This window comes from Mesoplodon densirostris, chromosome 14, assembly GCF_025265405.1.
Source record: "Mesoplodon densirostris isolate mMesDen1 chromosome 14, mMesDen1 primary haplotype, whole genome shotgun sequence".
In the NCBI taxonomy this organism is placed as follows: domain Eukaryota; kingdom Metazoa; phylum Chordata; class Mammalia; order Artiodactyla; family Ziphiidae; genus Mesoplodon; species Mesoplodon densirostris.
In genome coordinates, this window is record NC_082674.1 from 39002122 (window position 1) to 39021969 (window position 19848).

The 19848-nt window shown below is 39.5% G+C and overlaps 1 protein-coding gene across 1 annotated transcript in view; it reads right to left on the bottom strand.

Annotated features, from left to right (window-relative positions):
• STPG4 (sperm-tail PG-rich repeat containing 4) overlaps positions 1-19848 on the bottom strand; it is a 38600-nt gene that overhangs the window by 11381 nt on the left and 7371 nt on the right. The window contains 2 exon segments of the mRNA XM_060117939.1: positions 9156-9210; positions 10245-10309. Coding sequence (XP_059973922.1) covers positions 9156-9210; positions 10245-10309 — 120 coding nt within the window.

Consider the following 19848-nt stretch of genomic DNA (forward strand, 5'->3'; position numbering starts at 1 on the left):
CCACCTGGGAAGTCCCCCGGTACTCTCTTGATTGCCGGTGGAGATATAAATTAATGTAATACTTTTTTTTTTTTTTTTTTTTTTTTGCGGTACGCGGGCCTCTCACTGCTGTGGCCTCTCCCGCTGCGGAGCACAGGCTCCGGACGCGCAGGCTCAGTGGCCATGGCCCACGGGCCCAGCCGCTCCGCGGCATGTGGGATTCTCCCAGACCGGGGCACGAACCCGCGTCCCCTGCATCGGCAGGCGGACTCGCAACCACTGCGCCACCAGGGAAGCCCTGTAATACTTTTTTAAACAGATCAAGAACCTGTATATAATCTTTACTCTAGTAAATCCTATTTGTGATGATCTATAAAAAACGATTCCCAAGTTTAGAAAAGACTTTATGCGTTGTCTTATCATAGCATTAGTCTTTTGATCTGTGTATTCAGCACCATTGTCCTTGCGTAACAAAGCTGTGAATGTAGACAGAATTTGTCATAGCACAAAAGAATTCTCCAAAGAGTTGAGCACTAATAAAATTATATCCTATTTAAATATCCCTCCCTGCTTAACACTAGCATCCATCACTGCAGACAGGTGAGGTTCTTTGTGAGTCAGTTTCTCTCCCTCATTAAATGATATTCAACAACACACTGCAAATAAAATGCAAACCCACTTCACATGAAAATGCAAATTTTACCAAATAATGCAAGATTTCGTGAAGTTGATGTAAGTAATGAAGTGCCTAAATCACAGGAACAGTCTTTGATTGACCAGTGAGGTTCCAACAAAGTTAAATCAGTTAAAAAGAAAGAAGAAAAGCTGGACAAGGATTGTGACATTATTGGCACTTCAGTAAAGAATGATTTACAATATCATAGAAGACACCCTTGGGAAAACTGATGAACCTTCAAATATTTTTTTCTAAAATTTGTTCTTTATGATTTCATTAGAATATCAAATATGAAATGAAGGATATCACAATACTATCATAAAATATTGTCAGAAAAAATAAACTAAAATCAACACAATTTCCTTTTTTAATATGATTTAGTACATAGTTGCAGTTATATTTTCATGATTTTTAGTTTAACTCTTTTTTTAATTGAAGTATGATTTATTTACAATGTTGTGTTAATTTATGCTGTACAGCAAAGTGATTCAGTTATATATACATATATACATTCTTTTTTTTTTTTTTTTTTTTTTTTTTTTGCGGTACGTGGGCCTCTTACTGCTGTGGCCTCTCCCGTTGTGGAGCACAGGCTCCGGACGCGCAGGCTCAGCAGCCATGGCTCACGGGCCTAGCCGCTCCGCAGCATGTGGGATCTTCCCGGACCGGAGCACGAACCCGTGTCCCCTGCATCGGCAGTCGGACTCTCAACCACTGCGCCACCAGGGAAGCCCCATATGTACATTCTTTTTAAAATTATTTTCCATTATGGTTTATCACAGGATATTGAATATAGTTCCCTGTGCTCTACAGTAGGACCTTGTTGTTTATCCATTTTATATATATAATAGTTTGCATCTGCTAACCCCAAACTCTCAATCCATCCTGCCCCCACCGCCCCCCTCCTTGGCAACCACAAGCCTGTTCTCTATGTCTGTGAGTCTGTTTCTGTTTCGTAGATAGGTTCATTTAGTTTAACTCTTTTTCAGTAAAGTTCAATAACTTTATTGATTACTCTGAAATTTTGATTCCATTTAAAGTAGGTTCACCTTAATAGGTCTTTTTTTGTGGGTTAAGTTATACTTAGATAATGAAGCCTCCTGTATAAGGAATACTTGAAAATGAGGTTAATCATCAACAGGAGAATGGGTGAATAAATTGAGATGTGATAACTTGATTATTTACCCAGTAAAAAGAAATTTTAACAGGATTTCTAATAACATGAAAGTGGAACATACGCTAATTGAAAAAAAGGAAATAAAATTGTAGTGTACCATAATCACAAGTATGTTTTTAAAACTGCACAGAAAAAAAGGGAGAAAATTACTTAACATTATTGGTTGCTTACGAGTAATAGGAAATTTTAAAAATATAATTTTCTATATTTTCCAAATTTTATTCACTCATTTTTATTCTAACTTAAATTTTTTTTTTTTTTTTTTGCAGTACGCGGGCCTCTCACTGCTGTGGCCTCTCCCGTTGCGGAGCACAGGCTCCAGATGCGCAGGCTCAGCGGACATGGCTCACAGGCCCAGCCTCTCCACAGCATGTGGGATCTTCCCGGACCGGGGCACGAACCCGTGTCCCCTGCATCGGCAGGTGGACTCCCAACAACTGCGCCACCAGGGAAGCCCTAACTTAAATTTTTAAATATATTTTTACTTAAATTTTAAGATATTTTATTAAATTTATAGATAAAAATCGTTTTAAAAATCAACTGGAACCAAAAGTCTTATAATGAAAAACATAAGTCTTTGGTCTCATCCCCCTCCAATTTCATTCCCTAATGGGTTTTGTTTTTCAGAGAGTATAACATGCAGCACAGGACGGTGAACACAGTTCTTTCACTGAAATGATACTATTCTAATTCTTTTAGGCAACTAGCACTCTTAGAAACATCTTTTCCACATATGTCTTAGGCACACGTGTCTGAGCAGGCTCTAGAGAGCCTAAGATAGCTATTTTTAACTCTTAGTTGTTCTTCTGGGAGTTATTTCCTTATCACTAAATATGTTCATATTGTTATTCCTTAATTTATATTTTAGAAATTATCTCTTGGTAACGTCCTGGAATAAATGAAGATATGGCTCTCTTGCTCTATCCACTATTCCTCTCTCCCCATCCACTCAAAGTAGCATTTTAAATCACTAATCAATGTTTACTAAAGAAATATTATTCCTTGCAGAGTCAAGTTATATAATATGATTTCTTGTCTTGTACCGTCTTTTGTTTTACCTGGAGTTAATTAGTGCCTTGTTTTTTCACTTGCACACTTTGCTATACATACTTTCTTAAATTTTCCCATCACATCAGCTGTTCTTGAGTCCCTTTTTCCTTAGAAACATTCCTTCTGGAGTTCTTTACTTTCCTTCTCAAATGTGGATTGTTTCTCTGTCAGCCTGCTGTACAGTGGTCCACCTGGGACATCTTTTAACTACTTTCCCAAGTTGGATCCACTTTCTCCTGGATCCTATTCCTTCCTCTTTCTGGATTACTCCTTTGTTTTGCTGTATTTTGTCACCAATGGCACCTTTAAAAAGGGTATCTTGGAGGTAATTCTTATGAATTTTTGCGTGTTTGAAAATGTCCTTTAGGAATTTAGGATTAACATATATACACTATAAAATAGATAACCAATAAGAACCTACTGTATAGCACAGAAAACTATACTCAATATCTTATAATAACCTACAATGGAAAAGAACCTGAAAAAGAATATATATATGTATATGTATGTGTGTAGGTATAACTGAATCACTTTGCTGTACACCTGAAACTAATACAACATGGTAAATAAACTATACTTCAATGAAAAAAATTTTAGGGCTTCCCTGGTGGCACAGTGGTTAAGAATCGGCCTGCCAATGCAGGGGACACGGGTTTGAGCCCTGGTCCAGGAGGATCTCACGTGCGGCGGAGCAACGAAGCCCGTGCGCCACAACTACTGAGCCTGCGCTCTAGAGCCCGTGAGCCACAACTACTGAAGCCTGCGTGCCTAGATCCTGTGCTCCACAACAAGAGAAGCCACCACATTGATAAGCCTGCGCACCGCAACAAAGAGTAGCCCCCGCTCCCTGCAACTAGAGAAAGCCCGTGCCCAGCAACAGAGACCCAACGCAGCCAAATAAATAAATAAATAAATAAATAAATTTATTAAAGTAAAAAGTTAAAAAAAGAAAAGAAAAGCCAGTGTAGCAAGGCTCTCAGCGGGAGCCTAAGCTGCAGCCCTCCATCGTAAGGATGTTCAATGATCAAGGCCCAGTAGGCGGGCTGGCATGTGGGTCTCGCAGGAGAGAGAACCCATCCCACTGCAAACGGGGTCAAGCAGGCCAACCCGGCCCCATGAATAAGCCTCAGTCATCAGTGGGGAGTTGTGATTCCAGAGACAGTACAATGTCTGCCACTTGGATTTGACCCCAGATCAGCTCTACACATCTAAAGACATTAAGCAAGCCACTTGGTCAAGCTCACTCATGGGGCTGCTCAGGTTCTGAGTCACCAAAGACTGGGTCTAAGTCCTGGCTCTACCTTGGGCCACTGACTTCCATTTCCTAACCTATCAAAGAGAGATGATAAATAGCACCCTCCCCACATTGCAGTGAGGATGAAATGATATGGGGTATGTCAGTCACTGAGCACTGTGCCTGGCACCAGAAAACCAATGAACGATGGTCACCACCATCATCAAAACTGACCCCAACAGAGTAGGTAAGTTTCTTCTAGTTCTAAGAGTCCTTGGCAGTTCTATGACTATGACGTTAATATCTAGAACAAGGAAACTGAATGATAAAAGTGATCAAATCAGTTTCCAGATAAAGGCCTAAGGATTAATGCATTTATCTCCGGAAGGTCTGGGATGATGTTCTCCTAGCAAGCATCATTTCTTCACCACACTCACACTGCGTGCCACTATCTCCCACCGTTGGGATCAAAGCCATTTGCTCTGTGCAGTTTACAAGTCTGTGGATCTAACAAACCCGCAAGTCTGCTCTGGGAGTGTGTGTTTAAGACAGAAATGAATCACAGCCCTGAGCTATTTCTTTGTCTTGGAACATTTTCCATGAAAGTATTCTTTTCACTTTGTTGAAGGACAGGATGTTCCAAATTGTGAATCACTTTTATTTATAAAATGGGATGAATGAGGTGACATCAATGAAAACGGCAGAATAAGGATATCCGAAAAACTCCTCCTCCATAAAGCGATGAGAACAAAGGCAAAAGCTGTCAGAATCAACTGCTTTGTGCTACTTCACATACCAGGCTGCTTATCCTTCAGGATGCCTAACCTGGACTAAAACCAAATTAATTTTAACTGAGTCTGTTTACTAATAGTAAATAAATCATTATTAACTCATGGCATTCATTTAAAACATGCATTTCAAAGGAAATACAGTATCAGCCAGTGGGGGAGAAAAAAAACTGATGTCTTGACTGCTTGCTGCCAAATCGACCTGAACACATGCATTTATCTCCATTCCTCCCCAATCAAATAAAAAAGGCACAACTATCTCCCCTCAGACATATACACCTGTACACACACAACTGTACACACACACACAGAACCAAGCGAAGAGACAACAGCCAACAGAGATCATGTGTTTGGGGAAGATGTGAAACGGTGTGGAGGAATGGTCCCTGAGGTAGCAGGGTGGAGAATGCTAAAGCCCAGTGTGTGGAGAGGGCCTGCTGATGAGAAGCGGGCTGATCTGCTCCACAGAATCCAAGAAAAGCTCAGAAATTTCAGGCTTTAGACACCTGTGAGGTGGAGGCGAGGGTAAGGCTGAAAGCAGGAAGATTGACTGAGTGTCTTTTCCCCAGGTCCCTACCTACCTACTCCCAGCAGTCAGGTAGCTACCCTTCCCTCATCCCTGTAGGAGACGGAGGTTTTCATTTCCAGGGAGACTGAGCCAGAGATCTGGACCCAGGAGCCCCAGGCACTGTTAGGACAGGGGCTTTTACTGAAAACAGGAATTAAGAGAACTTCTAGACATACAGATGGCCAACAGGCACATGAAAAGATGTTCAGCATCACTGCAAATCAAAACTACAATGAGGTATCACCTCACACTGGTCGGAATGACCATGATCAAAAAGTCTACAAATAATAAATGCTGGAGAGGATGTGGAGAAAAGGGAATCCTCCTACACCGTTGGTAGGAATGTAAATTGGCACAGCCACTATGGAGAACAGTATGGAGGTCTCTTAAAAAACTCAAAATAGAGTTACCATACCATCCAGCAACCTCATCCCTGAGCACATACCTGGAAAACATGAAAACTCTAATTTGAAAAGATACATGCACCCCAATTTTCATAGCAGCACTATTTACAACAGGCAAACATGGAGACAACTCAAATGCCCATCAACAGATGAATGGACAAAGTAGATGTGGTATGTATATATACAATGGAATATTACTCAGCCATAAAAAAGAATGAAATATTGCCATGTGCAGCAACATGGATGGACCTAGAGATTATTATACTAAGTGAAGTCAGAAAGAGAAAGAGAAATACCATACGATATCACTCACATGTAGAATCTAAAAAATAATGCAAGGGAATCTATATACAAAACAGGAATAGACATAGAAAACAAACTTATGGTTACCAAAGGTGGAGGGGAGGATAAAGTAGGAGTATGGGATTAATAGATATAAACTACGACACGCAAAACAGATAAGCAACAAGGACTTACTGTATAGCACAGGGACTACATGCAATATCTTGTAATAGCCTGTAACTGAAAATAATCTGAAAAAATATATATATAAAACAGAATCACTTTGCTGTATACCTGAAACTAACAAAATATTGTAAATCAACTATACTTCAATTAAAAAAGAGAGAGAGGCCTCCCTGGTGGCGCAAGTGGTTGAGAGTCCGCCTGCCGATGCAGGGGATACGGGTTCGTGCCCCGGTCTGGGAGGATCCCATATGCCGCGGAGCGGCTGGGCCCGTGAGCCATGGCCGCTGAGCCTGCGCGTCCGGAGCCTGCGCGTCCGGAGCCTGTGCTCCGCAACGGGGGAGGCCACAACAGTGAGAGGCCCGCGTACCGCAAAAAAAAAAAAAAAAAAAAAAAAAAAAAAAAAAAGAGAGAGAGAACTTCTGCACAACGAATGGTGAAACACCACCATCCCAGCACAGCCCGTTCCCCCACTCAGTAACCAGAACACTGGCAACCAGCTTATAGCCTAGGCAGGAGGCTGAGGAGTCATTCTGAAGCAACTGACAAGTTCAAAAGAGAAAGCCTAACAGATACAAACATTTATGAGCTACAGAGAGGAAAAGCCAGTCCTCATCTTATCAGTCTACTGTGAAATCCACCTGGAAATAATCCCCACCTGTATTAGTTTCCTGTGGCTGCTATAACAAATTACCAGAAATTTGGTGGCTTAAAACAACATAATTTTACTCTCCCATAGTCCTAGAAGCCAGAAGTCCCAAATCAATTTCACTGAGCTGAAATCAAGGTGTCGGGAGGCCTGTGGTCCCTCTGGAGACTGTTAGAATCCATTCCCTGCCTCTTCCATCTTCTGGTGGTGCCACCTTCCTTGGTTTTTGGCCACATCACTCAAATCTCCACCTCCCTGGTCACATTGCTTTCTCCTCCTTTCTTAAATTTCCCTCTGCCTCCATTTTATAAGGACATTTGTGATTGCATTTAGGGCCCACTGGATAATCCAGGATAATTTTTCCATCTCAAGATCCCTAACATACTCACATCTGCAAAGTTTTTGCCATCTGGTAACATTTATAGGTTCTGGGCATTAGGACTTGGGCACATCTTTGTGGTCTATTATTTAGCCCACCACACCACCCACATACAGAAGGTTTTCAATTAGCTTTTTAGTTTCTCACACTTAAGTATTAGTGAAATAAAAATTTTTTCACCTTTAATGGATATCTGAATTTCTTATTTTATGAATTGTCTATTCACTGCCTTCATCCGTTTTACTTTTCTATTGGTGTTTTTCCTATAACTCATCAAGAGAATTTCAGATAAGGCCATTAACCATTTATCTGCCATGTATGTTGAAAATACTTTTCCTAATTCACATTTGCCTATTAACTTTGTTTACAGTTTGTTCCCTGATATACAAAAAATTCAAAATGCTATGTAATCAAATCTAAGACTTCTTTTCCTTTGCAATTCATCCACTGCTGTTATCTCAGAGAGTCAGCCTTATCCTAAAATTAGATATATGCTAATATATTTTCTCCTGGTTTTATAGTCTCAAAAGTACTTAATTCTTTAATCAATATGGAATTTATTATAATATGTGGTATGAAGAGTCTAATATTTACAAGTTAATTCATCAATTGTCTAGCACAAAATAGCTCTTCCTTTCCCTACTGATTTGTCATACCATCTTTATCAAATATAAAAATTTTACATATTCTAGAGTCTGTTTTTGAGCTCTGTTCAGTTGTCTCAACTCCTCTTTCATATGCTCGCTGTATCTTTTCCCCCTCAAGTTTCTAGTTACAAATAAATAATCATAGTCCATCAAAACACCCCAAAGTAACTTCATATTTTCTCATTCTTTCTTTTTTTATATTTTGGCATCCTACTGATTAGTTACTTATCTAAAAGAGTTCATTTTTATCAAATACATGTACATGTATTTGAAAATTTTTAGAAACAGGAAAGCACTTTCACCTTTTTTAAGGAAAGAAACTAGGACTACTTTTCTTTCTTGCTGTTCATACAGTGATATATTGAATATCTTTGATGATTTAAATAATTAATTAATTCAACAAACACTATGTGTCAGCCATTTTCCTAAGCACTAGGTATACAAGACAAAAACAGACAAAAATCCCCACCTTCATGAAGCTTACATTCTGGTGGGGGAGACAGATAAAAACAGGATACATAAATTTTTAAATGTAATGTATCAGACAGTGATGAGTGCTATGGAGAAAAATAAACCAAGAAAGAGGGACAGGAAATTCTGAACAGGTGACTAGAGATGACCTCAATAAGAAGGTCATATGAGTCAAGACCTAAAGAAAGTAAAGGAGCCTTTACTTTTCTTCTATAACTTGACACAAATGGGTTACTTACATTGAAATAACCAGTGTATCTGTAGATATATTTTAAGTATATATTTTTTTAAAAATTTATTTATTTTTGGCTGTGTTAGGTCTTCATTGCTGCACGCAGGCTTCTCATTTTAGTGGCTTCTCTTATTGCGGAGCAAGGGCTCTAGGTGCATGGGCTTCGGTAGTTGTGGCTCACGGGCTTAGTTGTTCCACGGCATGTGGGATCTTCCTGGACCAGGGCTTGAACCCATGTCCCCTGCATTGGCAGGCGGATTCTTAACCACTGCACCACCAGGGAAGCTCTTCAGTATATCTTAAATCAACTACATTAATCATTCATTGCTTTTCTACTACGATGAGCGAAATGTTAATCTTGATATATCAAAAAGGAATCATCGCATATTTTAAACATCAAATTCATCATGAGTTAATTGTCTACCAATGTACTTACAGGAGTGAAGCAGCCTGTTGGAAACCTTTGAACTGTAGAACGAAATACAAAGCTCCTATATTAAAAAAACAAAAATAGGGCCTCCCTGGTGGCGCAGTGGTTGAGAGTCCGCCTGCCGATGCAGGGGATACGGGTTCGTGCCCCGGTCTGGGAGGATCCCATATGCCGCGGAGCGGCTGGGCCCGTGAGCCGTGGCCGCTGGGCCTGCGCATCCGGAGCCTGCGCATCCGGAGCCTGTGCTCCGCAACGGGGGAGGCCACAACAGTGAGAGGCCCGCATACCACAAAAAGAAAAAAAAAGAAAAAACAAAAAAAACAAAAATAGATATGATCTTCTAAATCTATTTTTTTTTAATGTGAGGATCTTTAACATATTCCCTGTCTCTCATTAAATATTTTAAAATGCTAATCTGGGGACTTCCCTGGTGGTGCAGTAGATAGGGCTCTGTGCTCCCAGTGCAGGGGGTCCAGGTTCGATCCCTGGTCAGGGAACTAGATCCCACATGCATGCCACAACTAAGAGTTCGCATACCACAACAAGGAGCACACGTGTTACAACTAAGGAGCCCACCAGTCACAACTAAGGAGCCCACCTGCCGCAACTAAGGAGCCCATGTGCTGCAACTGAGGAGCCAGCGAGCCGCAACTAAGACCCAGCGCAACCAAATAAATAAATAATAAATATTTTTTAAAAATGCTAATCTAATATGATGGGCATAAATGAGGTTTAAAAGTCGTTAGTGTTGGGACTTCCCTGGTGGTGCAGTGGTTAATAATCCATCTGCCAGTGCAGGGGACACAGGTTAGATCCCTGTTCCTGGAATGTCACACGTGCCGTGGAGCAACTAAGCCTCAGCACCACAACTATTGAAGCCCGTGTGCCCTAGAGCCCACACACCACAACTACTGAGCCCATGTGCCTAGAGCCCGAGCTCCACAAGAGAAGCCACAGCAATGAGAAGCCCGTGCACAGCAACAAAGACCCAACGCAGCCAAAAAAAAAAAAAAGTCATTAGTGTTGGTGGTTAAGTATGTAAATAGAAAGGCATCAGTGAAATTAGTAAAAGCAATTTAATAAGTATATAATTACCTGGAAGCATGCTTGGGAACTTGTGCAGGAAGTAGCTCGTATTGTCCTGGTGAAAGCTGAACAGACTACACAGAATGGACAAGGACACCAATAATAGATCAATACAGGTCTCAAACTCACTTTATTATCTATCATTCATAATCCTTTATTTTATTACCATACAACATTATATAATTTATTTTCTATTTTGAGAGTGGAAAAGGTACACTTTCAAAGGTAGAGCTTCAAAACACTCAACAGATATTCATTTTTCATGATGAATATTATGACAGTATGCCTACAGTGGTATGGAGAAAAATGCTGTACAATTAATCATATTTTAAATGTACTAGATTCAACAAATCCAATTGATCACCAATTAGTGAGCCTGCTCTGTTGGTAAAGAACTGTGCTAGGTATGGTGGGGAATACAGGAGTGTTCTCATAATACATAAACAATGCTAATATAAAACACTATAATCAACACTAAAAGAAAGATTGAAGATGTTGGGGATAGGGAGAGATTAACCCAACTGGGTGACCAACAGCTAACATCACATATTCAATGGTGAAAAGCTAAAAGCTTTTCCTCTAAGGTCAGGAACAGGACAAGGGTGCCTATGTCTCCATTCCTATTCAACATAGTACTGGAAGTCCTAGCCAGAGTAATTAGGCAAGAAAAAGAAATAAAAGGTAACCAAATTGGAAAGGAAGAAGTAAAACTGTCCCTGTTTGCAGATGACATAATCTTATATATAAAAAACTCTAAAGACTCCACCAAAAAACTGTTTGAACTAATAAGGAAATTCAGTAAAGTTGCAGGATACAAAAACAACATACAAAAATCAGTTGAAAAAAAATCAGTTGAGTTCCTATACACTAACAATGAAGTATCTGAAAAAGAAATTAAGAAAACAATCTCATTTACAATAGCATCAAAACATAAAATACTTAGGAATAAATTTAACTAAGGAGATGGAAGATCTGTACACTGAAAACTATAAGACATTGATGAAAGAAACTGAAGAAGACACAAATAAATGGAAAGATATCCCATGTTTATGGATTAGAAGAATTAATATTGGTAAAATATCCATATTATCCAAAGCAATCTACAGATTCAGTGCAATCCCTATCAAAATCCCAGCAGCATTTTTTCAGAGATATAGAAGAAACAATCCTAAATTCAGTATGGAACCACAAATGGCCCCAGATGGTCAAAGCAATCTTAAGAAAGAAGAACAAAGCTGGAGGGATCACACTTCCTGATTTCAAACTATATTGCAGAGCTACAGTAATCAAAACAGTATGATACCAGCATAAAAACAGACACATAGACTAAAGGAACAAAATAGAGAGCCCAGAAATAAATCCACACAGAAACAGTCAACTAATCTTTGACAAAGGCACCAAGAATACACAATAGGGAAAGGATAGTCCCTTCAATAAATGGTATTGGGGAGACTGGATATCCACATGCAAAAGAACAAAACTAAACCCTATCTTATGCACAACTACTAACTCAAAATGACTGAATACTTAAACATAATATGTGAAATGATAAAACACCTAAAAGAAAACATATAGAAAAATCTCCTGGACATTGGTCTCAGCAATGATTTTTTTAGATATGACACCAAAAGTACAGGCAACAAAAGCAAAAATAAACAAGTAGGACTACATCAAAGTATAGCCAAGGAAACAATCAATAAAATGCAAAGGCAACCTAAGGAATGGGAGAAAATATTTGCAAACCATATATCTGATAAGGTGTTAATATCCAAAATATATAAGGAACTCATACAACTCAATAGCAAAAAGACAAGTAATCAAATTTAAAAATGGGCCAAAGACTTGAGTAGACATTTTTCCATAGAAGACATACAAATGACCAACAAGTACATGGAAAGGTGCTCAACATCACTAATCATCGGGGAAATGAAAATCAAAACCACAATGAGATATCACCTCACACCAGTTAGAATGGCTATTATCAAAAACACAAGAAATAACTAGTGTTGGTGAGGATGTGGAGAAAAGGGAACCCTTGTGCACTTTGGTGGGAATATAAAATTGTATAGCCATTATGGAAAACAGTATGGAGGTTCCTCAAAAAATAAAAACAGAACTACCATATGATCTAGCAATCCCAATTCTGGGTATATATCTGAAGGAAACAAAATCAATATTTGGAAGAGATACCTGCAGTCCCATGTTCACTGCAGCATTATTCACAATAACCGAGCTATGGAAATAACCTAGGCACCCATCCATGGATGAATAGATAATGAAAATGTGATATATATTCCCTTAATGCATAAACTATATTGGAATGTTGTTCAGCCATAAAAAAGAAGGAAAGCCTACCATTTGCAACAACATGGATGAACCCGGAGAACATTATGCCAAGTTGAATAAGCCAGAGAAAGACAAATACCATTTTGTAACAGTTATATGTGCAATCTAAAAAGGTTGTACTCATAGAAACAGAGAGTAAAATGGTGGTTCCCAGATTGGCAGGTGGGGGAAATGGGGAGATGTTGGTCAAAAGGTACAAACTTTATTATAAGATGAATAAGTTCTAGAGATAGAATGTACAGCATGGTGAGTATAGTTAATAATACTGTATTGTATACTTGAAAATTGCTAAGAGAGAAGATCTTATGTGCTTTGTGGTTTTGTTTTTTTGTTTTTCTTTTAATTATTTGGCTGTGTCCCATGGCATGTGGGATGTTAGTTCACAACCAGGGATCGAACCCGCACAGTAGAAGTGTGGTCTTAAACACTGGACTGCCAGGGAAGTCCCCATTCTTATGTGCTCTTATCACACACACACACAAAATGGCAACCATGTGAGGTGATGGATGTGCTAATTAACTTGATTGTGGTAATCATTTCACAATATGTGTGTGTGTGTGTGTGTATATATATATATATATATATATATATATAACAAATCATGTTGTACACCTTAAATATATTCGATTTTATTTGTCAGTTACACCTCAATAAAGCTGGGGGAAATAATTAAATAAATAAATCCAACTGGGGGATCTAAAGATGGTAAAGACAGTGAGATTTGAGTGGGGTTTTAAGGAAGGTAAGACTTCCTTGAGGGAGGCAAGAGAGGGATTCTAAGAAGGAGAAACACCATAGAACTCTTCCATCTTGGGAAGGATTCTTCCCAGGATTCAGTAATATAACTCCTCCCTGCCAGCTCCTTGAACATAGGAAGTTCTGGAGGTCCGGTCAGTCTTCCCCTGGCTTCTCATTCTCTTTCCTTCCCTCCCTCCCTTCCTTCACACATCCCACTCTCTGTGCTTACCAGTTCCTGACACTCCCTTATTTCCCTTACCTCAGGGCTAATATCCACAGACCCAAGGATAGTGGAGCCACCCAGGTAGTTTGCAATGTTTCACAACGGGCAGAGAGATAGTCTCTTCTACAGTGGATTTTTCAGTCCATTAGAAATCCTATCAGGATACTCATAAGATGAATGCAGCCAAAAGACTGTCAGGTACAATATTTTTAGGTACTACTGGTGGAAATTTCATCCGGTGTGTCTTCTTCTCTGAGAAATGGTCTCTTGCTTCACATGGAAGTATCAGTGACTCACCACCTAAACATCTTTATGGTCTGAGAAATAGACAGCATTGGACTTTCTCAAAAAGATGCCTGTCTAATGGTACCAATGATGTTGTTCTTACCAGCACCCTGTAATTTTCATCAGCTCCAGAAACTATGTGAGTCCCAGTCCCTGAGATGTCTTCTGTATCAGATTCACTTTCACTTACCATTCTCTTCACAAATTTACTTGTGACAATCACTGCTCTGCCTTGCAGTTGCTCTATGAGAGTTCATCCTCAAATAATACCTGCTAAATGAGCCAACTTTGAGCACCATTTTTTTTTCATTTAATTGCATGATGAATTGTTCCATCTTATCAATGCTTTGCTCTTCATTATTCTAACACTTAAGTCTTCGATTCCCTGAAGTATTACCTGCCAGCCCCCTCCTAGACACAAAATTTCTCTCTGTTGACACCTTGCTCAATGAAAAACCATCCTGTTGAAAATTCATTCCTTCAGCCATTATTTTACTATGAAGCACTTTGCAAATAAACATGTCTTCAGAGATACTTGATCACAGCTATGAACACAGCTAACAAAAACCAATGAACCGGTTAGATTTTCTCAACCATCATCTCCCAATCAGCTGTTCAAGGATGTCTTTTGAACGCATTGAAATGGATCCTTGGATTCATTCTCTGAGTTAATAGAGGTGCCATTCCATCCTGCCTGCCTCCTTTTGACCTAAAACAGATATTGGGAGGTGGTGGTGGGGTGTGGGCAGAATCACCACATTTGTTTCTTTTCACATAAGTTTCATCTTCTAAGACAATGCTAAAGCTAACCTAGACAGAAGTTTGAGGCAATTTTAAATTTTGTTTAATTGTGCTTTTCATTGAAATGTCTCTAGCCTAGGAAGTGAATAAGTTTTAAAATGGAAAATAAAAAGAAATAAGAGCAAAAATATTAGTTGGAAAAATTTTTGATTTCTACAAATGAACATGAATGAAAAGACTATTACTTGCACACTGAAAACAAGTCAAATCTATAGAAAGAAAAAAAAATTAAAGGTAAGTCTCTTTGCTCCCTACCTAACCTCTGCTTCCTAAATGGAAACCACTGTTAATGATTGCTTAAGTATCACCCAAGAAAACAAGTATGCATTTAACATCGTATATATATTTGTTTTTATTTTTACAAATGGGATTATGCTATAAATATTGGTCTGTTCCTTGAGTTTTTTCATTTAGTAATATATCTTGGAGGTGCTTCCATATCAACACAGATAGGCATACCTCATTTTTTTTTTTTTTTTTTTTTTTTTTTTTTTTTTTTTGCTGTACGCGGGCCTCTCACTGCTGTGGCCTCTCCCGCTGCGGAGCACAGGCTCCGGACACACAGGCTCCGCAGCCATGGCTCGCGGGCCCAGCCGCTCCGTGGCATGTGGGATCTTCCGGGATCGGGGCACGAACCCGTGTCCCCTGCATCGGCAGGCGGACTCTCAACCACTGCGCCACCAGGGAAGCCCCCTCATTATTTTTAATGGTAGCACAGCATTATATGGATGTAGCATTATATAACTAGCCCTCTAGTTAGATAAATTTATGAACAATGCTGCAGTATTTTATATAAATATCTCACTGTACTTTCATAAGACTATTTGTAGGAACTACTGAGCTCGCGTGCCTCAACGAGAGAGCCTGTGTGCCACAAACTATAGAGCCCAGGTGTGCCTGGAGCTGGTGCGCCACAACTAGAGAGAGAAAAAAAAAAACCCATGCCACAACTAGAGAGAAGACCGCACACCACAACTAGAGAAGCCCACACGCAGCAACGAAAAATCCCGCATGCTGCAACTAAGACCTGATGCAGCCAAAAAAATAAAGAAATTAAATAAATAAAATTAATATATTTTTTAAAAGACCATTTTTAGGGTAAATTCCTGACAGTGGAATGGTCCCTATGTGCATTTAAAATATGAACAAGAATCATCAAACCACCCTCCAAAATACCTGCAACAATTTTTATGCATACAGAATATCTCTTTCTGTACTCCCTTTGCCAATATAATGGGTATCATCCAACTTAAATTGTTGATCATCTGACAGGCAAAAAATTGTGTCTACCTGCTTTTGTTCTTTTGTAATTATTTAATAATTAGTGGAAGCCAAGCATCACTTTATGTTTTTTAGCAACTGGTATATCTCTTTGTGAGTTGCTAGCTCGTATCATTTTTTCATTTTTATTTGCATTTCTCTGATCATTAGCAATGTTGAGCATCTTTTCATGTGTCTGCTGGCCATCTGTATGTCTTCTTTGGAAAAATGTCTATTCAGGTCTTCTACCATTTTTAATTGTCTTGGTTTGGGGTTTTGTTTTGTTTTTATATTGAGTTGTGTGAACTGTTTATCTATTTTGTATATTAACAACTTCCTTCTTGGTCATATCATTTGCAAATATTTTCTCCCATTTAGTAGGCTGTCTTTTCATTTTGTTGATGGTTTCCTTTGCTGTGCAAAAGCTTTTAAATTTAATTAGGTCCCATTTGTTTATTTTTGCTTTAGTTTCCTTTGCCTGAGGAGACATATCCAAAAAAATATTGCAGCAATTTATGTCAGAGAGTGTTCTGCCTATGTTTTGTTCTAGAAGTTTTATGGTTTCTGGTCTTACATTTAGGTCTTTAATCCATTGAGCTTATTTTTGTATATGATGTGGGAAAATGTTCTAATTTCATTCTTTCACATGTAGCTGCCCAGTTTTCCCAGCAGCACTTACTGACGAGACAGTCTTTTCTTCCCCACTGTATATTCTTGCCTCCTTTGTCATAGCTTAACTGACCATAAGTGCGTGGGTTTGCTTCTGAGCTCTCTATTCTGTTCCATTAATCTATGTGTCTGTTTTTGTGCCAGCACCATGCTGTTTTGATCACTATAGCTTTGTAGTATAGCCTGAAGTCAGGGAGAGTCATGATTCCGGCTTTGTTCTTTTATCTCAAGATTGCTTTGGCTATTCAGGGTCTTCTATGGTTCCATATAAATTTTAGGATTATTTGTTCTAGTTATATGAAAAATGTCATGGGTATTTTCATAGGGATTACACTAAATCTGTAGATTTCTTTGGGAAGTATGGATGTTTTAACCATACTAACTCTTCCAAGCCATGAACGTGAAATATCTTTCCATCTCTTTGTATCACTTTCAATTTCCTTCATCAGTATTTTATAGTTTTCAGAGTATAGGTCTTTCACCTCCTTGGTTAAGTTTATTCCTAGGTATTTTATTCTTTTTGCTGTGATTTTAACTGAGATTGTCTTCTTGCTTTCTCTTTCTGACAGTTCATTATTAGAGTATAGAAAAGCAATAGATTTCTGTATATTAATCTTGTACCCTGCAACTTCACCGAATTCATTTATTAGTTCTAATAGTTTTTGTTGGTGCCTTTGCTCATTTTTAAACCAGAATGTCCATTTCAATTGCATTATGAGAGAGCATGACTCATTTTTACCCTTTGAAGCAAGAGTGTTGAAGCCATGCAGTTAGTGGTCAGTGTTTCTTGAAAGTCCCTTGCAGCTTCACTACCTGATGGCACTCTACTCTTCTGCATTGGCTGACCTTGGCCAGTACTGACTCATTGCCTACAGACTGGGGCAGAGTCACCATCTTCTCCTCGCCCCGTTCATTGTAGGGAAACTCTGGCACAGACTTATTTGACTTTGGGTTGCTCTGAAACTCCCCTACCATGTTGATTTCAAGCTTAGGCTTTAAACTTTCCCATTTAAATCACTGGATCCAGGTTTCCAGTTGAAAACATAAACAGTGCATTTTAAATGGTCCTGGACTTATACTCTGCAAGATGGAGTGGCACTGGGGCACAATTTTTCTGTGGGGCATTTTGGCAATGCATCTCAAAAGACTTAGACATCTACATGCCCTTTACTCAACAACTCCACTCTCTGACTAAAAGCAGGAAATGACTGAATATGCAGTATTAGTATTAGGTTATGTCCTTACAGTAGAATACTATGCAGCTATTTAAAATGATGTAGAGAATACATGATGGTGTGAAAAAGATTCACAATATACTTCCAAGGGAAAAAAAGAGTTCTGCTTTCTGCTAATGGCAGGCTAGGTTATTTGGATGATGAAACTTCCCACTGCAGGCAACTACTAGAAATGAGAGTTGAAATATTAAAAATAGACAGAGCTTTTAAAAAGATATGAAATTGATGACAATAAGGAATATAAACCCCACAAACCAAGAGATAGCAAAAAACCAGACAGGCAAATGGCCCAGTTTTGCTCAGAGGATGTATGCTGGTCCAGACTAAACTCAGCAGAGGAACAGAGCTGGGTTTGAGTGAACTTCAGAGCCCTAGAAGGATCCAGAGGCCAAAGCCTGGACCATCAATGTTGCTGATTTAATGGAAGTCCTACCAACAGGAATTGGAGGCCCTAAAAGGGGACTTCCTGAAAGCAAACCTACCACCTCACCCCAATGCTAGGGACTGCAAAAAGAGTTGTCTTGGTGCTAAGGAGAATTAGGAAAGGGGGAAGAAACACATCCTTGAGAGACTGTAACCGTGGGCTGGTTCCTTTCATGGATTCAGTCCAAATGCCCATCACTAGAGTGATTCAAGAATATATAAGCAGTGTATTTCAAGTGGCACCAAACTGGTAGCTCCCCTAAGTATTAGCAGAAGCAAAAGTAAACCTTCTCTGAAGGAAAAAGGCTTTCATCTTAGGGAATTCATGAAAACAACCTTTCAGTGGGAACGAGCAACACACAGTCAAAGATAATCACACATCCAAGGAACCAAAATGAGTAAGGCCGAGGCAGATTTCAGAAATGTAAGCAATCATTAATTCATTCATGTATTCAAGAAATATTAACCATCAGACACTGTTCTAGAGGCAAAGATGTAGCAGTGAACAAAGCAGGTAAGTATTCATGTCCTCATGAAGCTTCACTCTCACGGAAGGAGGCAGACAACAAATAATAAATGCAAAGTGCAAATAAATTATATAGTATACTGAGGGCTCTAGGTGCTATGGAAACAATGAAAGAGCAGGGTAGGAGGGTCAGGAGTGTCAGGTGGCCAATTTAAATGAGGCTCATTGAGAAGGTGACACTTGAACAAAGACTTGAAGGAGAGGGGATAAGCCATGCAGATATCTGGGATAAGAGCATATGAAGGAAGATCCAGTGCAAGGACCCTGAGGTCAGAGTGGGAGTAGCAAATTCAAGAAGCAGCCAGGATGAGGCCAGTGGGGTAGGATGAGAGTGAGGGAAGACACAAGAGATGAGGTCACAAATGAAGCCTATCCACCATCAACCTGTTGGTCCTGAAAACAGCCACTCAGAGATCACACCGACTATCACAAAGCCTGAACCCAGAGGTTCTCAATCAGGAATGTTTTTTTGGTTTTTGGTTCCCCCCTTCCTCAGGGGAAATTTGGACAATGTCTGGAGACAGTTTCAGTTGTTACAGCTGGGAGGGGGGGATTGCTAATTGGCATCTAATTATCCTGAAATGCTGCTAAACATCCTACAAAGCACAGAACCGCCCCCACCACAGAGAATTATCCTGACCCAAGAGTCAATAGTGCCAAGGGTGAGAAACCCTAAATTCGACATAAAATGGAGAAGTCAAAAAGGCAGTTGGATATACAAGTCTGGAGTTCAACAGATAAGTTTGGGCAGGAGATATACATTCAGAAATTCATAAACAAGTAACTGGTGTTCAAAGCCTTGAGACTGAATCAGATCAGCGGGGAGTGAGTGTAGATGGGGAAGAGGTGTTGTGTGCCTGGCGTTCCAACAGGAAGAGGGCAGGGAAGAGGGGCTGAACTGGTCAAAAGACTGAGAAGAGGAAAACAAGAATGAGGTTTGAGGAGGAGGTGTCAGGGGTTTGGAAAGAGGGGAGATGTGAGAGAAAGCTACCCAGGAGAATGGGAGAGTAAACAGACTAGGGAAGTCCATTCTGGGCCCACAGGAGGTGAAGAATTTAAAATGAGACTAGTCATCTGGCTACACAGATGCAGGTTCAAAGTTCGAAG